General features: G+C 42.1%; 1 protein-coding gene across 3 annotated transcripts in view; it reads right to left on the minus strand.

Moving 5' to 3' along the window:
- The window catches only part of TTC7A (tetratricopeptide repeat domain 7A), a 168136-nt gene that overhangs the window by 21003 nt on the left and 130403 nt on the right, over positions 1-16730 (minus strand). For all 3 annotated transcript variants that reach the window (XM_066316054.1, XM_066316055.1, XM_066316053.1), the window contains one exon: positions 16015-16217. In XM_066316054.1, the coding sequence (XP_066172151.1) occupies positions 16015-16217 (203 nt within the window). The remainder of the gene's footprint in view (positions 1-16014; positions 16218-16730) is intronic.

Here is a 16730-nt window from a genome sequence, read left to right on the forward strand (position 1 = left end):
GAAAGGGTTGCCAAGCATTGGAAGAGGCTCCCCAGAGAAGTAGTGGAGTCACCATTCCTGGATGTATTTAAAAGATGTGTGAATGAAGCACTCAGGGACAGGGTTTAGTGGTAGACTTGGCAGTGCTGGGCTAACGGCTGGACACAACACAAGAGGTCTTTTCTAACCTAAACCATTCTATGGTTCAGCTGTATTCAGCCTCTTCAGTGCTGGCCCATGTCACGTTCAATGCAGGTGTTAAAGTCTGCAAGACACAGACTGACTTGACAGGTTGTGGAGAAGAAGAGGGTCCTGTTGCTTGTAACACAAGGAGAGGCAGAGACAACAAAAATAAGTTTACCACTGAACAGCAACAGCATCTGCTGTGTTTACACATGGAACAGCCTCTCCTGGCCCTCATGGTTAATAGGCCCAGACACATGAGAGCCAAAGCAAGGATGGCAGTCTCCCAGTGTCTCAGCACTTGGGTTACATGGTGAGGTTTTGGTAGTGTGAGGGCTAAAGGAGTGGCTAAGGTCAACTCACCACACTGCATTTCAGAGACACAGCACTGCCCTCACTCAGCCTGCCACTTCACTCACTTCAAGGTCACTAACTGCTTACAAACAAAGCTTCACTCTTCCAACAAATGAGACTCCTCCCTCCTGCCCTCACCTGGCTAGTTTTGCAAGGAAAGTCTTTGGAATCTGGTTCATACTTTCATACTTTGCTCTATCCTGGGGCACAGCCCACTTCCCAAACAGTCCTGGGGACCTGCCCCCTTTCCAAAGCACCAAACCCCAGACATTCAAGTTTTCTCAGGTGATGCAGGAGATGCTCCCTCCATTTAGCATTTCATAACCAAATCTGAGCCTGCTAAAACCAGCTGACACTGTAATTCGTGTTCTGATGTACACAAATACGTGTGTACGCAGAGATACGCACAATGACACAACGTAAGTGTGTAACAGAGGATGACAGAACCCTTCTAACAGGTCACCTGCTTATGAATAAACAACAAAAGCATAAAATCACATCAGGGAGCCTCCTACCAAAGGTGTCTTCCTCCAACAGCTTTCCAATGACTAGTGAGTTCCCAAAAGGCCTAACTTATAAAAAAAACTCCAAACCTACGCACTGTGTGGTTTCCAGTAGGAAGAGCACTGTGAGTTACTGAGAAATTCAGTTGTGATACCAAAATCTCAACACAACTCAGAGATGGCAGCTCTGTATCTTATTAAGCCTTGAACAAACTTTATTCTCTTCTTATTCTGAGTGTAAAGGTTTTACTTGCTCTAAGTGGTCATTATGTGTGATTCGCCTCTGGCACTTAACTACACAGGCCTTGCTTGTCATTTCTGTGCCCCAGTCTCCCCGCAGCTTTAGGAGGAACTGCATTTGCTGAATAGTGACATTTTGCACACGGGATGTAATAACCTCATGCAATTGTACAGGCTGGACACCAACTGGGGAGAAGTAGCTCTGCAGAAAAGGATTTGGGGATGCTGGCAGACAAGAGCGAGCACGAGCCAGCATGGCATCCACACAGTGCCTAAGGCTAATGGCTTACTGTGCTGAAATAGGTAATGCACCACAGCAGACTGGAATTAGGTATTTCTTTCTATTTGGTTCACATCTGGAGTGCTCTCACCAGCTTTGGGTTCCTCAGTGATGAAAAAATGACGACAAACTAGAGAAGGACAGGTGAAGGGCCACTGAGATGGCTGGGGAGCCATGATAGTATGAAGAATTTGAGAGAGGAACATTTATTCAGCATTTCCCTCTCCAGGCTAAGGAGAGATTCAAATGCCATCCTCAGCTATCTAATGGGTGACTGAAAGATAGGACCAAACTTTTCTGAGAAGTGCTCAGTTGTAACAGATTAAGGTTATGGCAAGGAAAATTCTGTGTGAGCAGCTATTAAGAAGAATTTCTTCACAAGGAGTATGCAGCACCAGAACTTGTGCACAGACAGGTGGTGGAACAGCCATCCTTGGAAATACTCAAGGCTCAACTGGACACAGCCCTGAGCTACCTATATCAGATATTTGAAGCTGACCCCACTGTGAGCAGGAGGTGGGATCAGATGACCTCCATAGGAAAGGTCCTTTCTCACCTGAATTCTTCTATGATTCTAATGTGCCTCATGACATGTGTGCTAAGATATTAAGAGCACTTAATATATCATCACTGGTGTCTGGTATCAGCAACACTTTCATCAGCTGGAACACTGCCCAGCTGACTCAAATACTGTACATCTTGTCTAAATGCAATTAAAAAAGGCACATGGCAGTTTCTGTGTATCTCAATTAGCCTTGTACTATGCACAGTGACATTCAGAATTAGCTGAGTTGGGGGTCTGTTCCCCACTCAGTTCAGAGTTTATGTTGAGCTTGCCTGGTTCATCGTAAACCTTATTAAGGCTCACAAAACAAGGATCTCCCCTAAGAGTCACATTAACCACAGTTTAGATTCTGAGGGATCAGAGCAAGGCTCACACAGTGCAAACCTAAAGAATCAAACCCTAAAATATTAATGTTCCTGCATAAAGCAGCAAACCTCACACAGAGCTCTACAGACCTGACTCTTCTATTGCTCTCCTCTTAGGATGAAAGAGGAGCAACAGGGCAGTGACATCTCTCTGCTTTGGTATTTATTATTGTAATGCTAACTGCCAGCTCCTACCACCCCTGTAATCTTGTTTGAGAAGTTCTGCTACAGCATTTACATCCTTATCTTTGTTTAGTCAATGCTGGCAAATAAAAGCATAAACAAATAATCTCTACTGTACAGCCTGGTAGTACTGAGATGCTGCCATTTGTGTTCCAGTTGATTTTTATTTGCAGTCTCTTATGCTGGTGACAATCTCAGAAAGCAGGTACAACCTGGTAAGCAATGCAACTGAAAATTGATGTTTTTATGAGTCTGCCCTTTTTACTTAAATGAATGCTGAACAGGTGAACACAAGCAAAAGGAGAACTGGGCTAATTATGAAAACATCAAAGCAGTAATTTCTCTGAAACAAGTCAATGTATTTCAACTAATTTCCTGCCTTAGGCCATGCACTAGGAGATACTCAACTGGCTCATGTGATATAATTTAAAGAAGTATGTGATCTACACAAACATAGGCTCTTTAAACTCTTTAATTGCACAGTCTCTCCATACCTTCAGGGGAAGAACAGAGGGTGATTTCCACAAGGTAATGCAGAGCAGCAGCCTAACAAAAGGGGCTCTGTCCCAGTGCTGGAGAACCTCTCTTTGGACAACAGGTAGAAAGAGCGACCAACTCACCTATCTGAGCCAAAGGCTGAGAACTAGGCAACATGAATTTTCCCCACATAAATCAAAACTTCAGACTCTCAGAAGCAAAGAGGAAGTATAAAAATCCACTGTTTCCTTTATTCCTTACACAGAGAATGGCTACTAAGTGAAGCATTATCTCTCAGACTTCCAAAACGAGGACTGCCTTAGGCAAATGTTGTATTTGGCAATGCCAGTGAACGGCAAGACTCCAGAGAGTAACCACAAGGCAGAGATGCTCCAGCCTGCTTCTGATTAAGAAGCTCCCAATTGGTATGCTGAGCCCAGTGGCTATGTCCAGTCTGTGCCCTTCCAGGTGGAAGAAAGGACCGGCTACCTGGTCATAAATCTCCCCACTGAAGGCTGATTAGCTTGAAAATCCCCTGTTGTTCTGTCAGGAAGCCATAGAGGAGAGGTGCAAATCCATTAAATTACATCTGGCAGACACACATCTAAGAATATGTGGCATTTGGTGATACACGGAAACTACCATGTTATACCTTCAGACAGCTCATATGAGTATCTCTTTCCAAATTACCATTCTTGCCATCTAATTCTCATTAGACTCACTCAACTGTTCCATTAATGTTGTATTTTTCCTCCCAAGGGATTACCATTGATTTTTTTTTTTTTGTCTTGAGCACGCACAGCAAGGTCATACTGTTTCCTACAGGGTGGATTCATTCAATAAAGAACTACACTATTAAACCCAACTTGATGTTGTTGTCAATAGAGCTAAGCTGCCAAAATGCTGTTTAAGAGAATTTCCATGTAACTCTCCTGAGTCCAGCTACATCTATCATTCCACTTCACAACACACCAGACACTTGACAACTCATAAAAAATGAAAGTTGGGGCTGCATCCCAGGGAAGCCCTACTAACATTCCAACTCCACTTCTCATTTAAAAAATAATAAACAGCAAAATAATTACAAAACGCTTCTGGGAATAGAAGTTCTTCAGCAGAAAATGAAAATAGGAAGGCAGGACAGCAGGTAGGCCTGCAAAATACTTTTATCTGGATATTCTGCATTTCAGACCACAGGTAAGTACTTTGTATTAATTCAGTCACTAGTGGGCTGGGCAGCCTGAATAGGCAACCACTTATTTGGGTTTGGTAAAGTCCTACTTTTGGGATGATCCAGCCTCTCCTTCGTAGCTCGATCAAGTTGCAGTATCAAAGGGGTAAGATTGTTCTTCCCATGTCATGACCTAGAAGGCTGCTTCAGAACCTCTCTGCACTGATGGCTGGGAAGCCTCTTCAATCTGCAGCAGCAACTTAGAGCAGACAAAGCTGCCTCCTCTGACGCAGCTTTTCTCTCCCCACATCATTCCCTCTTTGTTTCCACATGTATCTGCAGAGAGCAGATGTATCCCTTCCCAGCCTTTGTTTTACTATCTGGACAAGTCAAGCTCTGTCCTGCCCATCCCTGTTGATCACAGCAATTTCCCTGTGGCTTCCCCCCCTGCACTTCATCTTTTTCCAGGCAGGGATTCTCTTGATTACTTTGGCAAAAACATAGGCAAAAGTCACATTAGCAATATTAAACAGCAGCTCAGTGATAGACTAGAGCTTTATAGAAGCATGAGGAAGGGCAAGAGGAAAGGAGCAAGAGGAGTGTTTTCAGCACGTAAAAAATGCACTATTTTAGACGTCACAAAGAGCAAACAGGAAATGTATATTAAGTTCCTGCCTCAGGAGTTGAGTTTTCCAAAGGGCTAAGGACTTCCTCCCAATTTTTTGGTCCTGGATTGTCTGTTCTGTTGTTTTCAGATACTTCCTCAACACCACTGGAACAAGCTTCTGACTTAAGTGCACTTAAGATTCTTAATGAATTTTACCTTTCTCTGATAAAATAGCAAATAAATAGCATTGAAAAAGCCATCTGGGGCAAATCAAGGTTGGGTTCACATCCTGAAGAGATCTACAGGGTGGAGAGAGATGTAAAAGGAAGAAACATCCTATGGAATAGCTAACAGAAGAAGAAAAAATTGATTTTAACTGTCTCTGAACGGCCAGTGCTTTATCTTGGTATTTGTAAAGTAAGCAGCAGTCTATGCTTTTTTCTGTCTCTTCTGTTCCTTCCAATTCTTTCCCCTCCCCTTCTCTCTTATGCACCTATATATCACCATCTGCCTGTTCTCCAAATGTATTGGAGAAATGCAGTGCCTTGAACAGAAAAAGAAGTAGTGAGAAAAACTGTTCATAGCATATAGGGACTTACCAACATCGAGGGAAAACTTATGGGGTGGGCTGAAATGTTTAAATGTTTTGTACTATCAGAGCAGTCCAAAAATATCCTGCTGGATATTAGGACTTAGCAAATTCACCCTTGCAGTGTTTTCTTGTGCAATCCATATTAGGTAGACCTAAGAGAGTCCCAGTGTCTGTAGCTCTCAAAGCTGTAGCGTGGAAGACGTCACTGGTCTTCCTCTGGGTGACTCGAATCTCCTGTTGACTGTCACTATTACTTACTTAAGGAAGGAAAAGAAAAAAAAAGGCACTTCGTTCAAGGTTGCTCCGTTTTTGGAATTGCTTGTAATGACTGGTGTTCTAATGCTGCTTCTACCTTTAGGTCTGTCATCTCTCCCTTAAAAATTGAAACCCTTTCTCACCAGGGAAAAACTGCAGAATTGTACTGGTACAAGGATGTTCTGCTGGTACTGAATTTGTAGAGCAGGAGGATACATTCACTGCCAGAGAAAGCAAGCATCCTCCCTCCCCTGCAAAAAGCTATTTTTTGCAGGCGTTGTCATATCTTATCCCTGGGAAGAGGAGAGGGCTGTGCTAGAAAGTCCTCAGAGTCACATTTGCTTCTGTTTTACTCTGTCCTTCACAGCACCACTGTAACAATGTATCAATACAGTTGCGGGTGGGGGTAAGGCACTACACACAGGCACAGCAGATTGCTCTAATGAAAACAAATCCTTGCTGGAGGAAGAAAGAGCTTGCAGATCTGCCTCCTAAATCCCACTCCCACCACAATAATGTTTTCACCACTACTTTACATTTAGGGACATAAGGGTACTCAAAGCTGTAAAGCACATCATTTGTGCTGAACAGTTGCAGTACTTTGTCCAAAATAATTTGTGGTCCAAAATCCCACATGAATAAAGGCATCTAGACATATAATTAGAATAAATAAGATTTTGCGCTTACAGTGTGTCTGACATCTGAAAGAAAGTATGTGCAGATATTAATTAAGCTCCACAAACCCCAGATGAAGTAGATTAGTAGCTTCATCCCTGTGTTACAGAGGTTTAGAGTAAAGTGTGACACATAATCAGAGCTGAGAGTGCAGCAGGGCTGGCCGTGCCAGCGATGGTGAGAGCCAAGGCTCCACCTCCTCTCCAGCCTCTCCACTGAATTGCCTTCAATGGAAAATGACTGAGTTGCAGCTCTTTGCTCTCTGGAGAAGGCACACCCTGTTGCACAACAGTAGCAAAGCCCCAGCCTGAAGTGCTTCGATAAATACCAGGAAACGGTGCTTAGTTCGGGAAGAGAAACCTGGAGCTTGCTTGGTCTCATTTGCTTCGGGGGCTCTGTGTCTCTCTCTCAGAGACACCAAGAGATCCCCTCTGCAGCAGCATCACCCCCCCCAGCCCTGACAACACAGCTCCTGGCTTCTCAGATTCGGAGGATATGCTATAGGGAATATCTGAAGTACTTTAATATGCAGTATTGGTTTGTATATTTCTGTTTCTATGCATTTTTTCTATAACTCATAAGCCACACCAACCTAGGATCACAAAGACAGAATGTAATAAAAACCTGTAGTCAATACATACCTTCAAACCTTAAAATAACCCTCTCTTGAGGCAGGTGTTACATTCTGTTTTACATTTTATGTCTGACACCATACAAAAATATTTGAAGTAATGAATGCAAAGTATATGTGCATTAAGGAAAAAACCTCCCAGACTCTTAGAAAGTATTACTAGTAAATCTTCAGTGGTTTTGTATGTTAAAGAATAATTAAAAATTTATTTAGCAGGCATAAACTACTGAAATTCAAGTTCTTATGACAGCAGCTTCTCAAAGATTCCCCTTAAGTAGTAGCTGTGATAATGAAAACTATTTCTAAGTATCATAAAAGTAGTATGACTCTCCAATTCCTCCAAATTGCCCAGTCCTTAACTCTGCTTACTACCTTTGCCTAAACAGGAGCTAGGAGAGCAGCATCTCATCCAGCCAGGAAGAAATCTCTCCAGGACAGACAAAAACAGGTCGTTCACTGTGTCTCTCTAGATACAATTATCCACCTAATTACACTTAGGACAAATGCACAGTTGTCCTAACGACTGGGGAATGCATTTTAATTGTGATGTTCAATTCTCTATACACAAATATAAAAAACTGAGCAAGAAATGTCACCAGAAAATGAAAACAGACCACAGTGTACCTATCCACAAAATAGGCAACAAATTGGGTAAACTGCAGACACAAAGCAGCTCCTTAGAAGATAAATAACTCTATTAATGTGAAAACTATGCTCTTTCATTCTCACATTTAAGCACAGAAAGCATTTTAATTTCAGTTTTCAACATAAAAACGGTTTTAATTAGCAGCCTAGCTACCTTACAAGACATACAGACCTTGGTGTGATGGAGCCATGATAATTTACCCATGCAGAGAATCTGCCCTGTGATTTATACCATTACTGCATGGCAGCATGAAACAAATCCCCAAGGAAGTAACGCATGTCATCCTTGAAAATATTAAGCAATCAAGCCATGTTTTATTACGTGAATGGATGCCTTTGAAAACAAGGATGCATGCACCATACTGTGAGGTAAAATGAAATAAATGAACAGAAATAATTCATTTCCATGTACTAATCAGTAGAAACTGTAGTCTTCAAATTACCCTGATGCTACCAAATGTGAGTCTGGAGACAATAGGTTGACTCTTCTACTAAAATGAACATGAAATTGCATCCTAAATACACAATGAAGGCCAAATTAAACAGTCCAAGGCTTTGCAAAGTCTTTTTCTTTTTATGCAGCCCTTGCACCCCACTGAACAATTAAGAGCAGAAGATTTAAATAAAGCAGCATATAGTTTTTAAATACTCAAATCTCAAGAGCAATGCACTTATCTTGGGCAAAAGGAACATAAGCTATAAAAAAATCTGTTCTCAATCAGGCCCTTCAGCTTCTAGATTTACCAGCAGAGCAAGATTTGTGTTCTGCCAGCTAAAAGAATGTTTCTGGCAAGCAAAATGAAGTGTGTATATATATCTATCTAGCAAAGACTAGAACTGCACACCTGCTGGCTGGCTGTTGTACTCACAGACTGGGACACCGACATCTCTACAAGGACCTGAGACAGGTGTTACACTGCTACTGCTGTTAGATATAACCACACTGGTATTTATCAGAGATGCTGACCATTCAAAAAATAAAATCCAGCCCCTACACGCATGACAAGATAAAAACAGAGCTTTGATAAGAAAATCAGGTTAATACAAAACAGCTGAAACAGAACACTATTTCTATGAAAATGTATATAGATATAATTATATGAGTAAAAGACCAAGGGGTAGATAGGGTTTTTTCAAACACTGAATCTACAACACTGCCTTTGAAGCTAAGCTGTTTTTCTGTAAGTGCATTATTTGCCCTAGCCTGCTCATCCTAAAAAGAACAGTAAGAAGTTCAGAGAGAGGTAACAGCAATAATGAAAGGAATGGAAATGGTTCAGTGACAGATACCTGAAAAATCAGTAATGGGAAGGGGATGAATGAGAATCAGCACTAAGTTATGTCTTCCAAAGTGAGAATAAGGTGCATCAGTGTGGCTAAGAAGAGCTGCATCAAGAACACAGAGAATTGGGCAGTTCTTTGTACAGCAGAAAGAGACCTGTGGGTCGCCTTGCTGAAGGGTATTGTGGATGATGAAAGGTCTAACACAGGCTCAAGACAAGCTCATGAAGGAGAAATCCACTGGGAATTACTAAGCAAGTAGAATCTACCTCTGCTTTGGGATGTTGACAACCTAAGTTCTAACCTTGGAAGTACCACATATGCCTGCCCTTGCTTCATTCTTTCCTAGGCACTTCTTTGCTGCTGGTGGTTGAGAAGGAGTAGTTGAACCTCTGGCCTGACCTGATACAGTCATGCCAGTGTTACATTTAGTATCTACTTGCAGAAAAAATTCCTGGTAATAGCTTCAGATGCACTTTGTCGGGGGGATAGCTGGATGAAACATAGCTTTGTAGAAAAGGACTTGGTGAACAAGCAGCTGGCCATGGGCCAGCAATGTGCCCTTGCAGCAAAGGCAGCTCACAGTATCCTGGGCTGTATTAGAAGAGTGTTGCCAAAAGGTTGAGCGAGTTCATCCTGCCACTTTACTCAGCCCTGGTGAGGCCACACCTGGAGTACTATGTCCGGTTCTGGGCTCTCCCGTACAAGGAAGATGTGGACATACTGGAGAGAGTCCAGGGCATCGAGATCATCAAAGGGACTGGAGCATCTGTCATACAAGGAGAACCTGAGAGCTGGCACTGTTCAGCCTCGTAAAAGAGAGGGGAGACCTTATCAGGACAGTTAAGTAACTGATGGTAAGCTGTAAAGAAGTGGAACCTCTTGGAACTTCCCAGGGATATCCAGCGACTGGATGGGCACAAACTGAAACATGAAAAATTCCATTAAAACATTACTAAAAGCTTCATTTATTGTAAGGGCGATCAAACACTGGAAGAGATTGCACAGAGGTTGTCCATCCTTGGAGACAGTCAAACCTCAGCTGGACATGGTCCTGGTACCTTGCTCTAGCTGAACCTATTAAGGAGGGAGTTGGAGCTGGATTACAAAATCTCCCAAGACCCTTTCCAACCTCAACCACTCTGTGATTTTGGTATATGGGTAATATGTCTCCAACTGCATTTAGCACAAAGAACTTCTCCCAAACAATAACACCAAGCATTCCTGTGGAAAAGCTACAATCTTCACTGATCTTCAAAAACGATGGTCACCAAACAGCCTACACTCAACCTGTTGGCCCAGTTTAGGTGACTTAAATCCAGTTTGTTTTTCCAACTTCAGTTGGAGAGTACTCTGTGACTGTGAACTGTTCCTGCATGACTGTCAATCTTATGTTTCATGGTGCAGATGACAGCCAAAGAACAACTCTCATGATTAGCACACCTCTGTCAGCTGTATATTCTTTGATTTTGTTATGGAGCAAATCAAGTATGTGTTCACAAGATCATGTTTTCATGGTCACAACAAAACACATTATGAACAGGGACACATTATGAACAAAACCTAATATACTGTTCATTTTGTTTTGCTATCAAGGATAGGGATGAGTTAGTGCAGACAGCTACATGGCATTCTGATACCAACCTTATGGCCCTTGCCCCAACCTTCAAGAGAAGTAACGAATCATTACACTTTTTCACTGCATTCAGTAATATCCAAGCACAAGTCAAGCAATATTTTTGCTGCGTTTTGATGGTATTTTTCATTGTTTTCATTAAATCTGACACAGTGATGGAGATGAGGGTGCCCATTTCCTTCCCTTTTAAATAGATGATTCTTTCTCTTCTTCCCTGAACTAAAATGTATTGAGAACTGCTATGTGAGATGCATGCTGGGCAGGAGTCTTTCCAAGTATCTCAGTATGTTTTCAGTTTAAGTTGCAATATTACATATAGAGCTTTCGGACTCAAATCCAACATGCTGGCATTGATTTTCTCTTCCTCTGAATCAAAAGTGAGAATGGTACTGAATGCACTGTGGCTGGGAACTAACAAATTTCAGTGTCTTTAGTTACATACAGGTAGGTGGATTTGTGTATTGCTTTTAAAGGAGGTGTCATCTGCCCCAGCTTATGTTATATTTTCTGACTCCGCTGGGCACATGTCAGTTTTGTTATCACCATCCCAAAGCTGTGTATTGCATGATGTTATATAACCAAATTTGGTACATACTGAAAGAAGTAAGCCATAGTTGTTTGGCTGTAGAAATGTGCTGTCAGAGGTCACAGTGTAAGAGCAGGAGATATGGACTAAGCTCTTGTTTCTAGACCAGCAAAAATACCTACTCAGTAGAAACTTCATCAGCCCCCAGGAGGGAGAAATGCTCTATGACCCTTGCAAGCAGGCCCCAGAAGGAGCCTGTGAAAGGGAAGAAGAAAGAAACAGCTGTTCTAGTAAGGAAAGGGATGACAGAAATTTTTGAGATAGGATCAGAGGCAATGTGGAAAAAGAATCCTAGCAAATCGTATTTATTAAAGAAACTATGCTCTCACAGGATGTTAAATTTTTAGGGGCCAAACCCAAGCTAATTGCTTCTGGCAGCAAAGAGCTATCTAACCAAAGGAGTAGCTGCTCACCTCACCAGGATTATGCTTCAAATAGCCCCAAAAACTGATTGTGTGTCTTTTTCAAATGAAAACAAAATTCCTCAACAAATATACTTCCTTAGATTAGGTATTAGCCAGTAGTACTTATACTGTAAAGGCCAACAGTGGATTCCTGACACAAGCTTAAGGACCCTGTGCCATCACTCAGTAACACTCAGAAACTGGAAGCGTTACAGGAAGCAGCAGTGTTGTGGTGTTTTTGAAGTGCCTGTGGTTTCCCAAGTACAGCATTGGACATCAAGTGCCAAAGGCCCCTGGGATGAAGCAGAGCATAGCACCCACCCCCTGGGATGTGCTTGGCACTGCAGTGCTGCTGTATGGTGCTGCTCTGCCATGCAGCAGTGTGCTTCATATGGAAAGCATGCTGATTTGACAGCTATTGTAAACACCCTACAGTCACAGCAAAACACAGCCATTTTCAGCTGTGCAGAGAAACAGCTTGTGTGTATTATGGCGCTGGCTCTACCCCATGTAAAGGTGAAGTTACTGACACCCAATGGACTCATTCACTGCTAGATCTGTGCCCTTCATTTAAAGCCAGCAATACTCTTCAGGTTGGAATTTTCCAAATATAGCTTTGACAACCCAGTTCCAAGACCCCAGGGGAAGAGACATGACTACTTCGCTAATTGATGCTGATCCACCAGGGAGGCTCAGCACTGTCTACAGCAGAGTTTTCTCTTAAAGTGGACTAGGTCAGTTGGATGGCAATTGTACCAAGTCAAACAGTAATTCTTACAACCACTTCCTCTTTCTCTAAATTACTACATATCCACAACAGCACTACTAGAGTGGGAAAACAATGTATTCAAACTGGGGGGACCAATATTGAAACACATGAACTTAATTCCATCTGCCTGTGTATGTGTTTTGCATCATTTCAAACTCCTGGGAACTAGCTCATAATCTAGTTTTCCCTCTTGCATAATCCAAGACATATATTTCTTTCTGGTAGGGGACTGAACATACTGCTCTCAAGAACTTGTCTTTTTAATAAAAGTACAGCTAGTACTTGGCTAATACATACATTTCAGAAAGACATTCAGTTTTCTTCTGATGGCCTCGAGGAGATTCAGAATTTGCCACTTGTCACATTACGTCCTCAATTGCATAAACCCAGTCTTGAGTTCTCCATGGGGACAGTGTCTCATTCAGCACACAGGACAAAATCACTTAGCTAGCAGCCATTCAATATTTTATTTTCGCCCTTTTTATTTGATGCATAGCCCTAAAAGCCTTGTTTACCGCACATTATTCCAGCTCTATTCTGAAGGCAGAATGATTAATTTCTTTACAGACTTTTCTATAGTGCTCATCAGATGCTTCTAACTTGTTATGTGCAATTTCCTAGCTTTTGGAAAAGCACACAAAGGAATGCCATTATGTGGCACCATATAACTACTGCCATGATTCATATCACAGGGATAGACCAGACCTTTGCTGCATTAGCTAACAGGTGTGAACCACAGGCTGCCAGCAGGGCCAAGCTAAAGGAGGTGAGGTACATGCTTAAGTAAGTGATTTTCACTTTGATATTTGCTGGCACCAGGATGGGAAGATTCAGAATCCCAAGAAGACTGAAGGACATGGAAAGGAAGAATTCCCACGGGTTCCTGCTCCTTTGTCACTCCCCTAAGACTGACTTCTTTAATTCATCCTTTCCTGCATGCCCACTCCTCCATCTATGTGTCTTCTTCTCTATCCAGTCTTATCTGATGTTATCTATCTTACCCTATTTTCTATCTATCTGTATTTCTCTCACTTTTTCAGTTTCTTTCCTCTTCCCTACTTGCTTACAGACCGAGTCTCTGCCCTCAAATTTCTCATCTCACTGTCTTTTTTAGCTCTTCTAAATTTTACATCCATCCCTTGACTAAAACATTATCATAGAAAACTCTGAACTGCAAGGGACCCACAAAGATGATCAAGACCATCTCTTGGTCTCACACAAGACAGCCCCAAGAGTCACACCGTATGCCTCAGAGTGTTGTCCAAATGCTTCCTCAACTCTGCGGCAGGCTTGGTGCTGTGGCCACATCTCTGGGATGCCCATTCCAGAGCTCAAGCATCCTCTGGGTGAGGAATCTTTACCTAATATCCAACCTAACCCACCCTGTCACAACTTCAGGCCATTCCCTCAGGTCCTGTCACTGGCCACCACAGAGAAGAGATCAGTGCCTGCTCCTCCTCTTCCTCTCATGAGGAAGTTGTAACTGCAGTGAGATCTGTCCTCAGTCTCCTCTTCTCCAGGCTGAACAAGTTACCTCAGCTGCTTGTCATATGCTTCCCCTCAAGATCCTTCACTGTCTTGGCTGCCCATCTTTGGACATGCCCTAATAGTTCAATATCCTCCTTATACTCTGGCACCCAGAACTGCCCCCAGCACTGGAGCTGAGGCTGCCCCAGAGCAGAGCAGGACAATCCCCTCCCTTGCCCAGGCTGGCCATGCTGTGCCTGGTGCCCCTCAGGACACAGCTGTCCCTCCTGGCTGCCAGGGCACTGCTGACTTACGTTCACCATAGACCAGGACCCCCAGGTCCCTTTCCATGAAGCAGTTTTCCAGCCTCTCATCCCCATGCTGGCCCTGGGACAGGTGTCCTCATGAACCCATATTGGCCATAACCAATGACTGCACTTCCAGGTGTTTTTCAATACCTCCCAGAACAACATCTACAATTTTACCAGTCACTGAAGTGAGACTGACAGGCCAGTAGTTACAAGGGTGATTCCTCTTGCCCTTCTTGAAAATTAGCGGAGTTTGAGGGGAATAAGTATTCACAGACTCCTTAGAGCTTTCAGAAGCTTATCTATTAAGCATATATGAGTTTTTTAATGGCTACAATTTGGATAACCTAGGAAAGATTTTCTTGGGGATGGCAAAAAGCACATTCATATGTTACGCATTCTGGACAAAACCTGGAGACACTAAAGCACAGGAAAGAGGATATTGCAGAAGCTTTTAAGGTCTCTTCTTTAGCTTCCTTTTCAGAAACAACAAAGCCATATTGGGATGACATCTTCTGAAGTAAACTGGGCCAGAACATCTGAGATGCGCACCTTGGAAAATTTTATTCCAAGTTACTATAGTTTCAGAAAATGCAAGTATCTGAAATGTGAAGACAGAACGTGGTTATGTCCATAAAATAAGACAAAAATGAGAGCTATTAGTACCATGTTGGCATCTAATTGGATGGCTTCTCTGGTATCCGCAACTTCTCTTAAATTATGATGGAGCAAAGAACATCATTCCATCTAACTAGGTTTTTACGGGTGAATTTGTAAAGGCTGTATTACAACAACAAAGTAATATTATTGTCCCATAAAAGCCTGACATGTACAGCAGTCTTGTAATGTTCCTCTGACATGCACCAGCTATTCATTTGCTATTTTTGTACTGAATATTTATTATTACCAAATATCTTCCCCTCTGCTGGTAGGTTCTACTATCTTCTATAATTGTAACTTCACTTAATGTTTGATCTCTTGTACTGATAACCCTTGAGTTTTGGAGTTGCCAGCAGACCTCATGAGGACCAAATTTATGCCAGGAGATAAAAATGTGCTAGCAAAGACACTAAGGTGTCACATGGATTCAGAATTCCTGTAAAAATTAAGTTAGTCAAGACAAACTTCTAAAATCCCTGAGAGACATGGTATGGGCTACAGTGAACAAGACACACCATTGAAGAAATATGATTAACTGCTCTGATTTCACAAGAGGAGTGGGTTTTGGTCTTCCACAAAGCTCCCCATATAATTATTATTGTTATTAAGCTCTAGGCCCTGTGTGTGGAAAACAGTTTGTTTTGGACTTGGTGCCACAGAAAAAGAATACTTGCTGGGTAGGAGTGTTACCAAAAAAAAACCCCCACAAATGCGGAGTCACTGCCCCTACACAAGGCTGGAACTAAGCTGCACCTTTCAATAGTAACAGATTCATTTTACTGTAGACTCATAGTTAATCCTGATTTTAACAGACACAAGAAATCAGACTAAGTTTCACAACCCCCATATCTATCTATCTAAGTTATTTAGTTCAGATCTTTCAAACATCAGTGTACTGCTTATTTAAAATGCATAGCAGTAGGAAAAGCAGCAAAGACAAAGCATTGAACTGACTTCCAAAAGTATCAGCCTTTGTCAACTAAAATATTTACTTTTGACACAAGTCCTAATTAGTTAAAAACATTCAATTCAGTCTTAAAATAGAGGTTCAAACGACTCAATTTATTCTTGGAACAGTCACTTACTCTCAGGATTAGGAAGACAATGGCATCCAGAGCAAGCATGAGCCCTCTCCCCTCTTATTACAGTTAATCAGGAACATAAATACTATAATGGAGCTGAGCCCCTGCAAACTCACCAGGCTGTGCATAATTTCCACTCCAGCTGGATTCACTGTGAGCGCTTCATCATACAATTGCTTAGCCTCCTCCAAATTGCCTTTCATCTCTGCAAGCCTCCCACGCATGTACAGTACAGCATGAGATGTGGGGAAAAGACTAGCTGCCTCCTGGGTACAAAAGCCTGCTTCTTTGAGATGCTGCTGTTCCAGGAAGAGTTCAGCTGAAGGAAAAACAAAACACCAAGCCATAAAAATAAAGCAAAAAACACCCTGCCATTAGATGAAATGAAGCAGAGATCTTTCTTCATATTAATTATATATCATCTGACTTAAGCATATTAAAACATGAGGCCATGATCCTGCACAATGCTTAGTACTATGGTTAGTGCTTATTATCCTGACTGGATTCACTGAATGTATCTTGACCTAATGCTACGGGATCTAGACAGATGTTCATGGACAACTTTGGGTGGTGTCCTGACAGAGGTGTTAAGGATTCCTCCATTGGTAAAGCAAATAGTGCCGAAATGAGCCCTAAGGAAGCAGGACTGGTAGCTACTTGGAGTCATCACAGGTAATTCCAAATAATCTGGGGGAGAAAAAAGAATAGAATAAGCCATCATTGTCTACCAAGAACTTAAAAAAGTCAGAATAATAGGAGACTATTACACTGTCTGAGCTGGACAGTGGGTAACTTACTTAGGAGAGTATTTTCCCATTTAAAAAGGTATTAG

Source organism: Sylvia atricapilla, chromosome 3 (assembly GCF_009819655.1).
Source record: "Sylvia atricapilla isolate bSylAtr1 chromosome 3, bSylAtr1.pri, whole genome shotgun sequence".
Classification (NCBI taxonomy): domain Eukaryota; kingdom Metazoa; phylum Chordata; class Aves; order Passeriformes; family Sylviidae; genus Sylvia; species Sylvia atricapilla.